This window comes from Babylonia areolata, chromosome 23, assembly GCF_041734735.1.
Source record: "Babylonia areolata isolate BAREFJ2019XMU chromosome 23, ASM4173473v1, whole genome shotgun sequence".
NCBI classification, from domain to species: domain Eukaryota; kingdom Metazoa; phylum Mollusca; class Gastropoda; order Neogastropoda; family Buccinidae; genus Babylonia; species Babylonia areolata.
Window position 1 is genome coordinate 5,109,715 of NC_134898.1, and position 17,904 is coordinate 5,127,618.

At 38.7% G+C, this 17,904-nt stretch overlaps 1 protein-coding gene across 1 annotated transcript; it reads left to right on the top strand.

Moving 5' to 3' along the window:
- Positions 1-1,490: 1,490 nt before the first annotated feature.
- LOC143298311 (sorting nexin-12-like) lies at positions 1,491-16,643 on the top strand. The gene is made up of 4 exons (XM_076611146.1): positions 1,491-1,689; positions 4,171-4,266; positions 5,541-5,665; positions 8,811-16,643. The coding sequence occupies exons 1-4, from the start codon at positions 1,534-1,536 to the stop codon at positions 8,914-8,916; spliced, it is 483 nt and encodes a 160-aa protein (XP_076467261.1). The 5' UTR covers positions 1,491-1,533; the 3' UTR covers positions 8,917-16,643.
- The last annotated feature ends 1,261 nt before the right edge of the window (positions 16,644-17,904 follow it).

The following is a 17,904-nucleotide window of genomic DNA, read 5'->3' on the forward strand; positions in this document are numbered from 1 at the left end:
CGGGATAGATCTAAAAATAAAAATGAAAAACAACAACAACAACAAAACTATGATGTTTGTTTTCGTAGCTTTATTGTGAGGAAGTGGGTTGCACTCTAGTGCGAGTGGTGAGAGTGGTGCCAGGGAGAAGGTATAAGGGGGAGAGGGGGGGGGGGGAGGGGGTTACTGCTCTGCCGGGATCGGTCCAGTTGTGATTCCGCGCCTCCAATAATTCCGGCTTAGATCTTTGAGCATAGCTATAACATTGCTGGTGGTGTCTCGCTCCTCTTGTTTGGAAGGTCTGTACTGATCTTCTTTGTAATATCTTTGATGTCAGTGTAGATTCCACTGACACTGTACAGCAGAAGGCTACTCAAGGTGAGGACGCACTACGGTGAAATAGGCGATATGGTGTAGCGTATATGGATTTGTTCGAACGCAGTGACGCCTCAGTCCTTGAGCTACTGATACTGATACCGTAGTGTACCTTTGATCAGTGTCGTGTCTTAGTTCAGTGTTTTAGTTTATCATTCATGTCACAGTTTGCTTCTTCGTTGGATCAGTCTGCATATTTTGGATTATATATGATTTGAAAGAAAAGGACTCTGAACTGTAACTTGTAAAGCGCCGCGCGAATAGCACATTAGGCCTACTGATTTGATTTGGCGCCGCTATATACACTTCATCAGTATAAACTACTGATCAAATCAGTTTATGATCATTATCATTATTATCATTATAGTTGTTGTTGTCAGTTTTGTTGTTGTTAGCGTTGTTATTGTTTTATTGTTATAACTCATTGATCGACTGATGATAAGCCTAGCTGAGGGCCGAATGCCGGGTCACTGAAGAGTATTATCGAGTCAAATGCCAGTGTCTGGTATGCGGTGATTTGTCAGGTTCAGTTTTAACGTCGACACACACACAAACTCAATCTGAATCTTTATTTTTGATGATTATACAGTGCTGCAAGCGCGTATGAATTTTGAGGAGAGTGACGATTAAGCTGGGTAAGTATATAGAGTATCAGTATCACTGACTGAGTATCACTGAGTGGCTCAAGGAGGCGTCACTGCGTTCGGACAAATTCATAATTTTAATACGCTACACCACATCTGCCAAGCAGATGCCTGACCAGCAGCGTAACCCAACGCGCTCAGTCAGGCTTTGAGAAGAAAAGAGAATAAATAACTAAACAAATAAAGAAGTAAACGGAAAAAAAGTAAGTAGAAACACATGAAAAGAAACGCGAACCCCCAGTTTTTCACTTCTGACAAATTCATCAGTATTGAGAAATGCTTTTTTCAAATATCTGTTTAGGCACCCGGGATTCGAATCACAACATTCCAGTGCGAATCTGATGTTCAGCATACTGATATAATGTGCAGGCAGCCGTCTGGCCGATTTGGAGAGTTTGCGGAATACAAGACTGGACTGGTGCCAATGAAACGGTGGTTGTTCAGAGTTACCTTTCTTGCAATAATGAACAAAACGTCACAACACAACATTTGCAACGTCAGTTGTTTAGGAGCTCTGCTGAGACAAAACGCAAAAATGTCAAACACTGCGACTGCCCGCATTAACCCAAAGAAACAAACACTGGAAGATGCTTATTCACCGCCTGCAAATTTTCTGGAGATCGATATTGTCGATCCCCAAACACACGGGGTGGCAAAATCAAGATACACAGACTACGAAGTGCGAATGAAGGTGAGACAACGTGAAGCGAGATCAGAATCGAAGAGCACACCCACCCCTTTTTCCAACGGAAGTGCCTTTCGTTTCATTGTAAAAATGTGTCACGCCTTTGATAGATAATAATATATTCTATTTAACATTGTGCGTAGACGGTAAAGATACATCCCTATAATTGTGTCAATTTGTACAACCAGCCAGTGTAACGGTTAAAGTCAACAAAGTTCATATGTGATCGGCTGAGTCATGTAAACTATTACTAATACAACCACCTAATTAGGAAGGATTGAGTTAAAGTGTGAACACCAGCCGCTGTCAACTGACAAAATTTACTTCATGTGAAATAGATTTTTTTCCTTTAAAAAAGTTAAACACAGTTGTTACAGTTCCTTCGTGTTCATGAGCACACATTGATCATGAGACATGATCATGAGCACACATTGATCATGAGACACAAGTCTTTAAAGAAAATGTTTGATACAGTGCAGACTGCAGAATTTCACATCGATTAAAAACAGATAAACTGGAGTATTTTGCTGTGTCGAAGGATAAGTAAAGTATTCACCAGTTACTTCCACTTCAGAAGTTGGAATCAGACGCTCAGCATTTGAGAATCCAAGTGAAAATCCACAACAGACATACATGGTGTATGCACACACATGTGCATCAGACCTACGAGCTATTTATTTTGATGCCAACATTGCTAGTAACAGCAACTGTGGAAAATTATGTGTGAAGATGTAACAGACCTGGGGACACTAAGATTTGTACAGGAAATCCGACTCTCAGGACATGTATTTTTGTTTTTCTTTTATTTTCACAAAACAGTCAATATGGTATCACTATTAGACATGTCACTTATAAATTAACAGCAAAGTTTAGTCAGCTTGATGAGTGAAAACCCAAATCATTAAGTGCCCAATACTGTTGAATATTATTAAATATTACATTGTGTGAACATAATAGTTCTCTGATGTGTCTACTCATGATACTGTAGTATATTGTACAAATAGAAGAAAAGTTCAAAGTTGGGAGATAAACTTGACCATTTTCTTCTGACTTTAAGTTTAATCTTTACCTGTGTTTTGTTGGAAAGCTTGATTAAAGAAGTTGTAATGATGGTTCAGAAACATAATACAATACTGACACTAGTGAAAGCACTGTATTGTTACTGACACCAGTGATAACACTGTATTATTACTGTTGGAATTTTTTTTTAGAGATCACATATTATATAATGTATTTAGTCTGTTTAGACTGGGTCATAAAATAAATGATAATAAATATTACACATTGAACTTGAAGATAATTACCCTCACTCAGTTTTGGAGACTGACCCACTTTCAATGCAGTTATTAATGGGTTATCTTAATTTAAAAAAAAAAAAAAATGTGCTGCTGGACTTGTTTTTCTTCTCTCTCTCTCTCTCTCTTGCATTTCCTCACCTTTTTTTTTTCTTTCCCATTTTGTCTCTTTCTGTGGTTTTTCCCGAATCGTTTCTATTTTTTCTCTCCATGTCAAATTTAATGTTCTAACTCCCCAGCCACCTGGACAGCTTAGTTTTCCATTGTGCCTATTTCCTCTAACTTTACTGTGTCACTGTCAGTGATTCATAAATTTGATTGTCGGACATCAGACACTGGACTGACAGCTTTTGAAAATGACAAAACATTTTCAATCAAATCGGCACCTTGTCTGGATAGTTGTGTTTTTTTTCCAAGTCAGACACAACAGTCACTGAGTCAGTATCTATGGTTTGTGAGCAAGATGCGTTTATCTCCTTTTATGGACCAGCAAGCACCACTGAAATGATTTCAAGCCAGTATACATCATTTACATGTATGCAGCTCTATAAATTGCTCATTCTGACCATGTTTACTTCTGCAGTGCTCATTCTGACAGTGCTTAATTCTGCAGTTTGTTCTGTAACTGCCACAGAAGATCAAGCCAGTAAAATGAGGTTCTGTTAAGTTTGAAATCTAACCTTCAAATTACAAGATAGCACTAGTTTGAAAATATACTTATTGTACGTTTATTTCAGTTCTGTAGAACATGCTGGTAATTATTCACTTTTTTTTTTTTTTTAATGACCGTATTCCTGGAAAAAAAATGTAAGCTGTCTGGATACTCTTGTCTCATAGTTATAATACTAAGTTATGGATTTCCAAAATGTCCTACTGATTTTCCTAGAGCTAGGAGTAGGATGCTTATCATTTAATTTTTCTGATGAAACTCAGCTGTGTGCATATGAAGTAGTGCAAATTTGCAAGTAGATTAATTGATTGATTGGATTTGTTGGTGCTGTTTTTGTGAGTTGCTTTGTCTTGCTGTTTCACTATATGACTAAAATTGTAAAAGTCCACTTTGGTGCTAAAAAAACTCAGGCCTGCTTTTGTGAAAATGTTCTACTTCTGTGATGCATAGCAGCATACCAATGATTATATTAATTTTGAGTTGTTGTGGTCTTTAGTTGTTGATTTGCTTGCTGTGCCGCAGACAAACCTGCCTGTATTCAAGCTGCGTGATTCCAGCGTGCGGAGACGTTACAGTGACTTTGAGTGGTTGCGCAATGAACTTGAACGAGACAGTAAGGTGAGTCAGCCAGTGTGGTACAGGCAGATACTGAACAGTTGTATCATGAGTTTTGCCTTCCATTTTCACCCAGTCAGTGTCTGAAGATGCAAGACTAACAGCTAAGTCACAAAGTAAGCTTTTAGTTTTAGGGAGGATTCAGAGCTTACAGACTGATCTATGTCAGTATATGCTACGCCATACTGCTGTTTAGAAGGGAAAAAAAAAGAAAGAAAAAAAAAGATGTCTGAGCTTTGCATAAACCCAACTTGCTGATTAGAGCTTGAGGGCCTGCACTATGTTTGTGTAAAACACGAACAAACATATATAATAGAAAAAGAATAATTAGGATATTGAGGAAGTGTTTGTACAACTATGACTACAAGATGTTTTGCTTGAATGATCTTGGAATGATTGATCAGTGCATTATGATTATGCCGAATATGATTTGTAAGTAGCCAGGGCACATGACAAGAATACACTGCACAGTGCAGGTTAGTGTGATATAGGAGTACAAAAAAAGAAGTAAAAAAGAAGAAGAATTATTCACACCAGAGATCCATTATAAATGGTGATGACGCAGTGTGCAGTTCTGGATGGTTCCATTGTTGCCAGGAAAAGTGCTGAAGGTCCATGATTATTAACAGTGGTGACACATTGTGCGTGTTCAGATTGTTGTTCCACTGTTGCCAGGAAAAGTGCTGAAGGTCCATGATTATTAACAGTGGTGACACATTGTGCGTGTTCAGATTGTTGTTCCATTGTTGCCAGGAAAAGTGCTGAAGGTCCATGATTATTAACAGTGGTGACACATTGTGCGTGTTCAGATTGTTGTTCCACTGTTGCCAGGAAAAGTGCTGAAGGTCCATGGTTATTAACAGTGATGATAAATTCTGCATGTCCAGATTGTTGTTCCACTGTTGCCAGGAAAAGTGCTGAAGGTCCATGATTATTAACAGTGGTGACACATTGTGCGTGTTCAGATTGTTGTTCCACTGTTGCCAGGAAAAGTGCTGAAGGTCCATGGTTATTAACAGTGGTGACACATTGTGCGTGTTCAGATTGTTGTTCCACTGTTGCCAGGAAAAGTGCTGAAGGTCCATGATTATTAACAGTGGTGACACATTGTGCGTGTTCAGATTGTTGTTCCACTGTTGCCAGGAAAAGTGCTGAAGGTCCATGGTTATTAACAGTGGTGACACATTGTGCGTGTTCAGATTGTTGTTCCACTGTTGCCAGGAAAAGTGCTGAAGGTCCATGGTTATTAACAGTGATGATAAATTCTGCATCTCCAGATTGTTGTTCCACCGTTGCCAGGAAAAGCGCTGAAGCGACAGCTTCCCTTCAGGGGGGATGACGGCATCTTTGAGGAAGAGTTCATTGAGGAGAGACGAAAAGGGCTGGAGCAGTTTATTAACAAGTAAGTTGAACAGAGTCGATATATGTCATTTGCTTCAATTGTAACAAGTAAATAGAACAAAATCTTTTTCATTTGAGTTTGAGTCAGTTGTTACTTTCGTTACAGGTAAGTAGAGAAAAGTCATCTTCATTTGAGTCAGTCGTCGCAAGTAGAACAAAAACATTTTCATGTGAGGCATTTGTAATAAGTTGATCAGTCATTTTCATATAATACAATTATAACAAGATGTTCAGTGATATGTTAATTGTACTAGGTTTGTTGTCATTTGTTTATGATAAGTCTGTGAGTTACAAATTACACTGCACTGAAACTGTAAACAAGTAAAGCAGTACAGTATCATTTGTTGCTGATAGGTCTGTGATTTACATATTATATTGCACTGAAAATGTAAACAATTAAAACAGTACGCTGTCATTTGTTGCTGATAGGTCTGTGATTTACACATTATATTACACTGAAAATGTAAACAATTAAAGCAGTGCGCTGTCATTTGTTGCTGATAGGTCTGTGATTTACACATTATATTGCACTGAAAATGTAAACAATTAAAGCAGTGTGCTGTCATTGTCAATCAGGATGTGTTGACTATTGCATGTTTTTGTTTTAAAGTGCCATTCATTGTCATCCAGATCTGTTGGCCATTGTATATGTGTCTTTGTCAGAGTGCCAGTCATTGTCATTAGGATCCGTTGACAATTGTATCTGTTGACTGTTTTTTTGTTAGAGCGCCAGTCATTGTCATTAGGATTTATTGACCATTGTGTGTCTGTCTTTGTTGGAGCACCAGTCATTGTCATTAGGATCTGTTGACCATTGTATGTCTGTCTTTGTCTGAGCACCAGTCATTGTCATTAGGATTTGTTGACCATTGTATGTCTGTCTTTGTCAGAGCACCAGTCATTGTCATTAGGATTTGTTGACCATTGTATGTCTGTCTTTGTCAGAGCACCAGTCATTGTCATTAGGATTTATTGACCATTGTATATGTGTCTTTGTTGGAGCACCAGTCATTGTCATTAGGATTTATTGACCATTGTATGTCTGTCTTTGTCAGAGCACCAGTCATTGTCATTAGGATTTATTGACCATTGTATATGTGTCTTTGTTGGAGCACCGGTCATTGTCATTAGGATTTATTGACCATTGTATGTCTGTCTTTGTCAGAGCACCAGTCATTGTCATTAGGATCTGTTGACCATTGTATGTCTGTCTTTGTCTGATCACCAGTCTTTGTCATTAGGATCTGTTGACCATTGTATGTCTGTCTTTGTCAGAGCACCAGTCATTGTCATTAGGATTTATTGACCATTGTATGTCTGTCTTTGTCAGAGCACCAGTCATTGTCATTAGGATCTGTTGACCATTGTATATGTGTCTTTGTTGGAGCACCAGTCATTGTCATTAGGATCTGTTGACCATTGTATGTTTCTCTTTGTTGGAGCACCAGTCATTGTCATTAGGATCTGTTGACCATTGTATGTCTGTCTTTGTCTGAGCACCAGTCATTGTCATTAGGATCTGTTGACCATTGTATGTCTGTCTTTGTCAGAGCACCAGTCATTATCATTAGGATTTATTGACCATTGTATGTCTGTCTTTGTCAGAGCACCAGTCATTGTCATTAGGATCTGTTGACCATTGTATATGTGTCTTTGTTGGAGCACCAGTCATTGTCATTAGGATCTGTTGACCATTGTATGTCTGTCTTTGTTGGAGCACCAGTCATTGTCATTAGGATCTGTTGACCATTGTATGTCTGTCTTTGTCTGAGCACCAGTCATTGTCATTAGGATCTGTTGACCATTGTATGTCTGTCTTTGTCAGAGCACCAGTCATTGTCATTAGGATTTATTGACCATTGTATGTCTGTCTTTGTTGGAGCACTAGTCATTGTCATTAGGATCTGTTGACCATTGTATGTCTGTCTTTGTCTGAGCACCAGTCATTGTCATTAGGATCTGTTGACCATTGTATGTCTGTCTTTGTCAGAGCACCAGTCATTGTCATTAGGATTTATTGACCATTGTATGTCTGTCTTTGTCAGAGCACCAGTCATTGTCATTAGGATCTGTTGACCATTGTATATGTGTCTTTGTTGGAGCACCAGTCATTGTCATTAGGATCTGTTGACCATTGTATGTCTGTCTTTGTTGGAGCACCAGTCATTGTCATTAGGATCTGTTGACCATTGTATGTCTGTCTTTGTCTGAGCACCAGTCATTGTCATTAGGATCTGTTGACCATTGTATGTCTGTCTTTGTCAGAGCACCAGTCATTGTCATTAGGATTTATTGACCATTGTATGTCTGTCTTTGTCAGAGCACCAGTCATTGTCATTAGGATCTGTTGACCATTGTATATGTGTCTTTGTTGGAGCACCAGTCATTGTCATTAGGATCTGTTGACCATTGTATATGTGTCTTTGTTGGAGCACCAGTCATTGTCATTAGGATCTGTTGACCATTGTATGTCTGTCTTTGTCTGAGCACCAGTCATTGTCATTAGGATTTATTGACCATTGTATGTATGTCTTTGTCAGAGCACCAGTCATTGTCATTAGGATCTGTTGACCATTGTATATTTGTCTTTGTTGGAGCACCAGTCATTGTCATTAGGATCTGTTGACCATTGTATATATGTCTTTGTTGGAGCACCAGTCATTGTCTTTGGGATCTGTTGACCATTGTATGTTTTTGTTAGAGCATGAGTCATTGTCATAGGCATCCGTTGACCTTTGTATGTCTGTCTTTGTCAGAGCATTAGTCATAGTCATTAGGATCTGTTGACCATTGTATATGTGTCTTTGTTGGAGCACCAGTCATTATCATTAGGATCTGTTGACCATTGTATGTTTTTGTTAGAGCACGAGTCATTGTCATCGGCATCCATTGACCTTTGTATGTCTGTCTTTGTTAGAGCACCAGTCTTTGTTATCAGGATCTGTTGACCATTTTATATCTTTGTTAGAGCACCAGTCTTTGTTATCAGGATCTGTTGACCATTAATTTTTATATCTGTCTTTGTTAGAGCACCAGTCATTATCATTAGGATCTGTTGACCATTGTAGGTCTGTCTTTGTTGGAGCACCAGTTGTCATTATCAGGATCTGTTGACCATTGTACGTCTGACTTTGTTGTCTTTACAGAGTGGCAGGCCACCCTCTTGCTCAGAATGAAAAGTGTTTACACATGTTCCTGCAAGAGCCAGTCATCGATAAGAACTACGTGCCAGGGAAGATTCGTACCAACTAGAAAGACAGGCTCTGACGTTTTCATTGTCATTATCGTCGTCATCATAACACTTAACACCTCTTCCCCGGAGCAGCAGCAGTTTGGTAATGTTTGCATGCTGCTCTGAGCAGACTGTGTTGAACAAACAATCGTGACGCAGATTGTGGGAGCTCCGTGAAACTTTGTTTCTTTTTCATGATTTTTTTTATTCTTTTTTTTTTCTTTTTTTTTAATATATTTTTTTACACAAAAATAAGAATAGATGTGTTGGGAATTCAGTCACACAAGAATGACAGCAGTCTGTCAAAATGACAAAAGGTTTGAAAAGTAGCTTAATATTACTGTAGTAGATTGAGAAGAATATTTTATTTTATTTGGATAACTCGCATACTTACAACTACAAAAAATTAAACTGTGTGTAAGCCATTTTAGGGGAAAGTGTTTCCAGCATGAGAAAGTGCTTTCATGCTTTGTCATGATTACTTTTATGATCCGCAGATTATGTAGAGGATTTTTTTTTTTTTTTTTTTTTTTTTTTTTTTGTGTCACTAAATTGTCGGTGGGTGATTTTTACCCTCTTTTCTCATTTGCTTAGGACAGGGGAATATGAAGGTGACTAAGCATGTTTGATGCCTGAATAAAAGGTTTTTACATAGTTTCAGTAGCTTCAGTTTTTGTTGAATGCAAGTGGTTTTTTGGGGACAGACATCAGAATGTGCAATCTGTGACTCTCATGTGTAAACAAAGTGAGTCTGTGTAATAATCCTCTATGTGATTTCACTGATGTGTACATAATTTTTCGCAGAGCTGTCAGCTCAGTCCTCCGCAGACATGAAGAGACTGAGAACTTAAAAATACTTGAACGTCAAACCAGCTGGTACTGCAGTAGATGTTTTCATAACGCTGGATAGATTTTTCACTATCAGACAGTTAAATTATTGATTTGTCAAATGTATGTCATGCAAGTCACTTCACTTGTAATGATGCGGTATTTGACAGGTATTTGTGATGCATCTCACATTGCTTATTAATGTTTGAGGTAGGGTAACAATGATTTGAAATACCTGAAATGGTGAATGAAACCTCCGTGAACAAGTTGTACATAATTCTAAAATCACAGGACTTGATACACAAGCATATCCCGTTGTACATTTTGAAAAAAACAAAACAAAAAAAAATTCAGCTGAATCCATGATACATTTTAGTACAATCATATGTGACATAATACACAGTCATATCGAGTTTGTGTATCAAAAAAAAAGGTTAGTTGAATCCGTATGACACTTTACAATGATATACAGGTTGTGCAGGAGTTAATCACATTTTTGTTGGAGAGTTCAGATTTAGAGATACAGGAGATTTTGCAAGGCCAGGTTTACATCCACAAGGTATAGAAGGAACAAAAAGAAATGAGTATAAATTGTATAATCCATTGTGGTGTTTTGATTTCTAATTCTGATCAGATGGTGGGGAATCTGAAAACATATTGATGGAAAAGATGAGAAAGTTGCTCAAGACTCCTCCGGAGCTAACGCAAATGAACATGTGTTAGTTTTTTTTGTGTTTTTTTTTCTTTTTCAGTTGCATGCTTGAGTTTCAGTTACAAATAGTTTGTAGTACATCATTATTACGTTAAAGGTTATACATTTCTTGTTACATGGAGTCCATGTTTTTAAAAAATGTAATGCAAGGATGATGAAAAAAAGAAAAAAAGAAATGGGATGAGTTTGTGAATGTAATAGGGTACACAGTTGTCTGCACACACACACACACACACACACACACACACACACACACACACACACACACAGAGAGAAAGAGCAAAATCCGTTCCAGAAAAAAAGCACCACCAACTTCCCAACAATTGCCAGAGAATCTAGAGTCCTGACACTTCACGTCTTCACCGTGGTGCTGACGGATTAGGTTAGACAAGCAAGGTTCATATTCATGTGTATGGAGTTTTCCTGTTGGAAACTTTTTTTTTAATCCCTCCAGTATGTCTGTGTGTGTGTGTAGTCTTTCTCCTTATACTCCCATTCCTTCAGCATTTCCATCATCCTTTTTTTTTCTGATGCTCTGCTTCATGGTGTGTATCATTACAAAGAGTTTGCTGTGGCTGTTCTTTTCTTCTTGTCTGTGGTCAGTCAGTCTCTCTCTCTCTCTCTCTCTCTCTCTCTCTCTCTCTCTCTCTCTCTCTCTCTCTCTATTTCATCAGTGTCTTTTTTTGCCTATCATTTTCCCCCTGTCCTGTTTCTGCCATCCTCGTCTTTCCATTCTTTGTTCAATGTTGTCCATTACGTATCGATCTTTCTTTACTTCTGCTCTGCACTCTCCCAGCCTCTCCCTCCCCCCCCCCCCCTCCACAAGACAAGTTTGTGGTTTTCTTTATCATTTGAATCGTGTCTAGTGTCTGGTGTAGTGACAGCGGAAGCATGCCAGTGGTGGGAAAGCTCAAAGCATGAACATGTTGGGTCATATGCGTCGAAATAAACTGTGACATGTACCAAAATCTTGGCCATTCTGGTGTATTGATTTTTTTTATACAGAACAGTCTAATGAAATAGTTTTTGCAGTGCATTTTATGTGTTAGGGTTCAATGATGTGTCAGATATTTAACTGTTATAGAAGTCTTAAGTTGAGGGTGGAATATTGATGAGAATGGAGAAAAGAGAAATGGAGGAGTTGGGTGGGTTGGAGCATGGTACCAAGCAGAAAAAAACTGGCAAAAACACAGGGGAACACCTTGTATTGTAAACAGAAATGATAGACAGAAGAAGAAAAAAACAAAAAACCCAGCATGCTAACTGAAAGAGATGACAAGTTGAAGAAGAAGAAAAAAACTAGCATGCAGACCGAAAGTAAAGACAAATGAAATGCATGATGTGTACAAGTAACGGGAGACTGGTTGGGCCAGCAGAGAGGAGAGATGACTGGCAGAAGGAAAAAGATGAAAAGTGTGAGGTGGATGAACTGTCACATGCACAGGTTGTTGGATTCTGTAGATCTTTTTTATTTTATTTTATTTTTTTATAAATTGTAAATGCCATGATCTTCGTGCCTGTGACAGTGGGGGGGTGTGATTTTCAGTCTGCAGTATGATTATAATTATTATTTTTATTACACTGACACAGTGAAAGTTGATTGCCACAGGCAATAGCTCTGTCATAGCTCTGAACTGGAATGGGGATGTTTGCATGTAATGCTCGTGGTCAGAGATGGTTGTTGTCACTACTGATGCTGAGGTGTGATGTGGAGATTGGTGACTGTGCCCTAACTCTGATGTTCAAGTATTGGATATGCAGTCATGATTCACCCAGTCTAGTCTTGATTCACCCAACCTCAATTATAGTTCAGTTTAAAAAATTAAAAAAATTAAAAAAGAGAGAAAAAAGTGTGATAATGCAGTGGTTAAATATTCGCTGTGCTCCAGATGTACGAACAAGACTATATATATTCATAGATAGATAGATACATACACACACACACACACACACACACACACACACATATGTATACAAAAATACACACACACACACACACACACATACATACATACATACATATATACACAAATGGATGGTTAAACAAAGGGTTTGTCATGAGAGATCTAACATCAAACAAGGCCGCTGCAGCTTCCATGGAAAACAAGAGCAGTGAGCAACAAAGAATAGTTAGGAACTCAGAAGTGAATTTGTGACACATGGCATGGCAGTCGCACATATTGGGCAAATTTCTGCTTTTCTTTTTAAAGCAAAGGCTTGCAACAGACCAGATAGAGAGAGAGAGAGATATTACTGGGTGCAGATTATTTGCATTTTTTACTGGCTGTGCAGATCAAAGCATTTAGAAAGACCATCAAGGCCAGACACAACATAAACTGATAATTTCTGCATCCAGTTAAAAAGATTATTTCTGCAGCCAGTTAAAAAGATGAATATTTTTGTACACGATATAAAATTCTCTTATTGTGTTGAAAAAGACAAAAATTTGATGAAGAAAACTTGTGTTTACCTGGTATGGTTTACTGAATTTGTGCTGCAAACAGATTGTCATTGTTGGAGTGGTTTGTCATTGGTCACAGTTATGTTGGGGATGGTCAGGAGGTGTAGATTCACAGATGGATGCTGGATAGTGTTGTGTTTCATGGAGAAGTAAAGGTGATGTCATATGATAATGACAGAGACGGAGAGACAGGTATGATTAGTGATGGAGAAGCATGTACGGTGATAAATAAATCATACTCACTGCAGAAACGGTTAAACAGGAGTCTTTATGATAATGTTTATTTTAAGAAATTAGGTGTTTTTGTCTACATATATCATTGCCATATATGTATCATGATGTGTATGATGGGTTTTTTTTGTGTGTGAAATGTATTCTTCCACTTGTAGCTTTTTTATGCACTGCAAAATTATACTGGTTTTAACCATTTTTTGTCTGTTGTTCTGTTGTTTGTGTACCTTATAAACAGTTCTGTCCTTCATTTGCTTTGCAAGCTTGTTAATTCAGCAAATTCAGCAGGTGTTTTTGTTGTGTTGGAAAAAAAGAGTCACAGTTTTGTAGATGTATAGTTAGTCATTGAAATGTGTCTTTAGATGTTCCCTCTAACCTTCCCTACCACCCTACCCTCCCCTCCCCACCCCCCCACCCCCCACCCCATGCCTTTTTTTTCCCGTCTGAAATCAACAGTATCATTTGTGTGTGGATCTTTTATGGCAATCAAGAACCACACTGAAACTACTGCTCTTGAAACACGTTGAATGTTGGCTAAAACTCATCTCAGGTAATCTGTAGGTCACTGTTCTAAAAATACATGGATGGCTCATTGGCCAGGAAAGCTGGTCAACTGGATGCCATATTGTTTCTCGTATCCAGCCGTCAGTCCGTTGACAAGTCGTCTGCTAACTGGTGGTAGTTTCTGAACTGTAACCATGTATCTTCGATGAAATCCTGTTATGCTTGCCCCCACGACATGCCAAATGTTTTGTCTTGATCGAAATCTGCCAATGGTTTATCTACCAAAGTTATTACAGGAAAACAGTGCAGTGACATGTGGTGCAAACTTGTAGTGGAGACACACACAGGAATGTCAGCTTAACTAATTCTGTGAGCAAGTGAAAGCTTGCCGTGAAGCCAGCTGAGTGCTCAGCTACACATATGAAGTCACCGGTTTGCACTATACTGAAACGAGAAGCAAAATGGTTGATTGGACACTTTCTCTGGCTTCAGTTAGCAAAGGGGCTCAAAGAAGGCATGCGCTATCCATGTATTTTTAGATCAATGTGTGTAGGTCTATACTGGTAACAGGCCACAGTCTCCACCTCATTTGGAGAGGATGAAGTGACTGTGGCAGATTTGATGCAGAATATCCCTGCTATTCCAGCCAAAGAATATTAGTGTTTCCTTCCTCTTTTTTTTCTTTTCTTTAAAAAGAAAGTTATCTCCAGTCTTTTCGTACATATTTCCTACCAATTCTATTTCTGTCAGAAGAAGAATTGTTGTCATATACCAACAAGGGAACAATTCTGATGACTTACAATTGTGTAGCTGGCTGGACTGTAAAGAACAGTGTCAAATGACAACTACCATAACTCATTGAAGAATGCATGAAATGTAAAGAGTGAAGCTGGGCAGGGGGCATTTTATGAAGAGTCATTCTAAAAACATCAAGCTGAACCCCCAACTAACCAGAGTACAGGCACTTGTTTTCCCAAGTTCTGTGGTCCCCAGTGTATCTCATATTTTCTTCGTCCTGTCAAGGACAGGGGGAATCTGCCTGCTCATGCACGCATACAGTTTTGAACATTTTGACAGTTTGGCATTTACTTTTCTGTGCATTATCCGACATTCCTAAAAACTCACCTCAGTCCTGCAGCCACTCCCCCTTTTTCATTTTATGCAACTTTTTATGTGTATACAGTCAGAAGTCCATTCAGTGATGCATGCACGTGACAGTGATACCCGACAACCTTCAAACGTTTGATTGGATAAAGTTATGATTAGTATTTAGCCTGTCTTATTTCTGGAATGTGTCTGAAAAGGGCTTGATAGCACTTCACTTTGAAATGTGTTATTTCACGTAGGACAAGACTGATTCTAATGCATGCTTCATTTTGAGCTGTTGGTTTTAGTTTGGTTGAAAAATTGCTTCTAATATAAGTGAACACAGACACTTAAAAAAAAAGCAAAAAAAAAGCACTCAGTTGGCAGATTTATTAATTATTGTGGACTAAATTTTGTGTGCTGCTACTGTTTTTATGTGTGTTGTGTTGATTTGTCTTGTGTGAGTTTATTTTGATATCAATAATTTTGTTTTAGTGAAGGTATGTGTGTGTTTGTGTGAGAGAAACGTATTGACAGATTTCAGAATGGACATGACAGTGTGGGACACAGTCCAAAGAAAGTACAGTTCAAGTGTTGGACAGAATTTTGAAGCACATGCAAAGGCTTTACATGAAGCCCACATTTTAGTGGACAAGTTTCTGCTCTGCTCTCTTGACTTTGTCTTTTGGGAAAACTGAGTGAGAAACATGCCTATATGAATGCCTGAATAACTAATTATAAACCAGATATTAACAGGGTTCCCAGTTTCAAATGGAAATGACAATCCAATGCTTTTCTAAAGCATATGTCAGCCCTATTTTTATAGCTAGAGAAGTAGTCATGACAACAAAGTTACTAAAACTGTTTTCTGGCAGGTAGTGGAACAGATTACGTTCTGTGCATTAATGCAAGACTCACTGACAGGGACACTCATGCAGTGGACAGACTTGTGTTGCTGCAGTCTACCCATTCACTGGGGCATTACTGTGGTAGGCTTCACCACTGTGGAACAGATGGTACAGTCTGCAGAGACCGCAATGAGAGGGTGAAGTGAAAACAGGAAATGCCAGAATTAAATGCATAGTGAAGGCATTTCAAAGGGTTACTGGTTCTCATACTGCCCCCCTCCCCTTCCCTTATCTCTCTCTCTGCCCCCCTGCCCCCTCTCCTTCCCCCCCCCCCCCACACACACACAAAAAGAATCACTCCCTCCCCCCTCCACCTTAAAAAACAAGAACAAAACAAAAGCAAACCCACCTTACAAGGGCTAATGGTGTCAGGAGGGTCAGAATTGTTTAATGATTTTTAATGCTACAATTCCCCCTGAACAAGCATTAAAAAATATTGTGTGCATCGTCCTGCTTCTCAAATTGTCTGCGTCTGTTGGGGGGCAGGCAGAGTACACTGACAATAGTTGATTCATAACAACATGGCTGAGGTGTTACTTTGTGGCTTGTCCTTTCTGTCATCTAAGAAAAAAAAAGTGCTTCAGATTATCACTGGGCATGCTGGCTTTGAGTGAGACCAATGGAATAGTAGCTTGTTTGTGTCAGATTATTTGAGAGAACTTCAATGTCTTCAAAATTCCAATCTTTTTATTTATTTATCATTTTTCCCTGGGGTTTTTGGGATTTGGGGTTGGTTTTTTTTTTTTTTTTTTTTGGGGGGGGTGCAAATAATAACTAAGGCAATCTTTTGTTATTATTTCAACAACAAAGAAGTACACATATATCAAGCTGTTCACAGACCAATCAGTGCTTGACCACATTGACAGGGATCCTGTGAAACGTTTGAGCAAAGCTGACAAATAGGAAAGAAGGATTTGAGGGAATGTTTACATACTGTGTATTTCGATGTTCTCTTGTGATATGTTTGTGTCCACAAGAAAGAAATGTACATGTTTGAAATAAACCATTTCAATTTAGTGTCTCAGATTTGGAGTGCATTTTTTATTTTTTTTCTGGTGTGTGTGTGTTAAGAGAGAGAGTTTCCATTTCAGTGGGCTACATAGGCATTCAGCAACATAGCGGTTCAGAAGACTGAAAGAATCATCTCAAGATGTTACTGTCTTTCATATATTTTATTTTGTTTTATCTCACGCCTGCACTTTCAGACATACTACACCTGTGCCATGCTTTCAGATGCTGCATCTCCTTTCCTCTGTCACTGTTTTGAACAGAACATAGGTGATTGTTTTCCTTATCTTTTCCATATGTTTTCAATAATGAGAAGGAAAAGGTACACTGCAGGTGATCAGTGCACCTTGACCTGAACATGAATTCAGGAGGTCTAACAAATGACTGATGACTCACATAATGATCCACTTGGAGAGACTGCTAGCACTGACCACCAACAAGAATCGAAATAGAAAACACTTTTTAAAAGACAAAAATACATATCTGTAGGCAAAAGTTTCCGTGACCTATGATAGCCATCGGAGAGTGAATTCATATCCTCTGTGTCTTGGGCTTAGCATGGAAAGGCGGGGCCCCATCCTCTCCTTCCGTCATTTTTACTGACCTTCCCCAACTTAAGGTACTCATTCACGCTTGGGTGGAATGAGGAAAATCAGGATAAAGTGACTTTCCCTAGGACACAACACCATGCGAAAATGGGGCCACGAACCCTGATCACTGGTGAACACTGGATCAGAAGTCCAATCTTTAAATGGTTATACCACAGTGCCACAAAAGACATAATTTCTGTCAACAGTTGTTGATATTTTGATGGGATTTTCAAAAGTATGACTGGCTGTTGGCAAGTCTTTGAGACCTCTTGGATTGCGCTGCAATTTGTTGAGGGACTAAAAGTCTGATGAGTTTTGTCCAGCACAAAATGGCCCATCAATGAGAGAGACTGAGTACTCATTAGAAATACTTTCAGTTTCAGCCCTCTGCCCATAAGCTTAACTAATTGAGCTGTGTGAATTCCCTTCATATAACCTGATCAGTGTGATTATAGCTACTAATGAGTTCTAAACAGTAGTCTTGGTATGTCTTTTAAACTGTAATTAAAATGCAGCAAATTTTCGCTGTTGTTCCTGGGGTGCCCAAACCTGATTTGCTGCATTTTGATTACAAGTTTTAAAGACATGCAAAGACTGCTGTTGTTCTTATTCTTATATTTTACCGTTTTCGGCAATTACTTCTTTTTTTCTACATGGAGCGGAGCCCAGGACACCAAGAG

Bases quoted from the DNA above. Each gene is read 5' to 3' on its own strand.
- LOC143298311 (XM_076611146.1), top strand. From the start codon at position 1,534: ATGTCAAACACTGCGACTGCCCGCATTAACCCAAAGAAACAAACACTG. The intron at 1,690-4,170 runs GTGAGACAACGT...GCTGTGCCGCAG, and splicing joins ACTACGAAGTGCGAATGAAG to ACAAACCTGCCTGTATTCAA. The intron at 4,267-5,540 runs GTGAGTCAGCCA...CTGCATCTCCAG, and splicing joins AACTTGAACGAGACAGTAAG to ATTGTTGTTCCACCGTTGCC.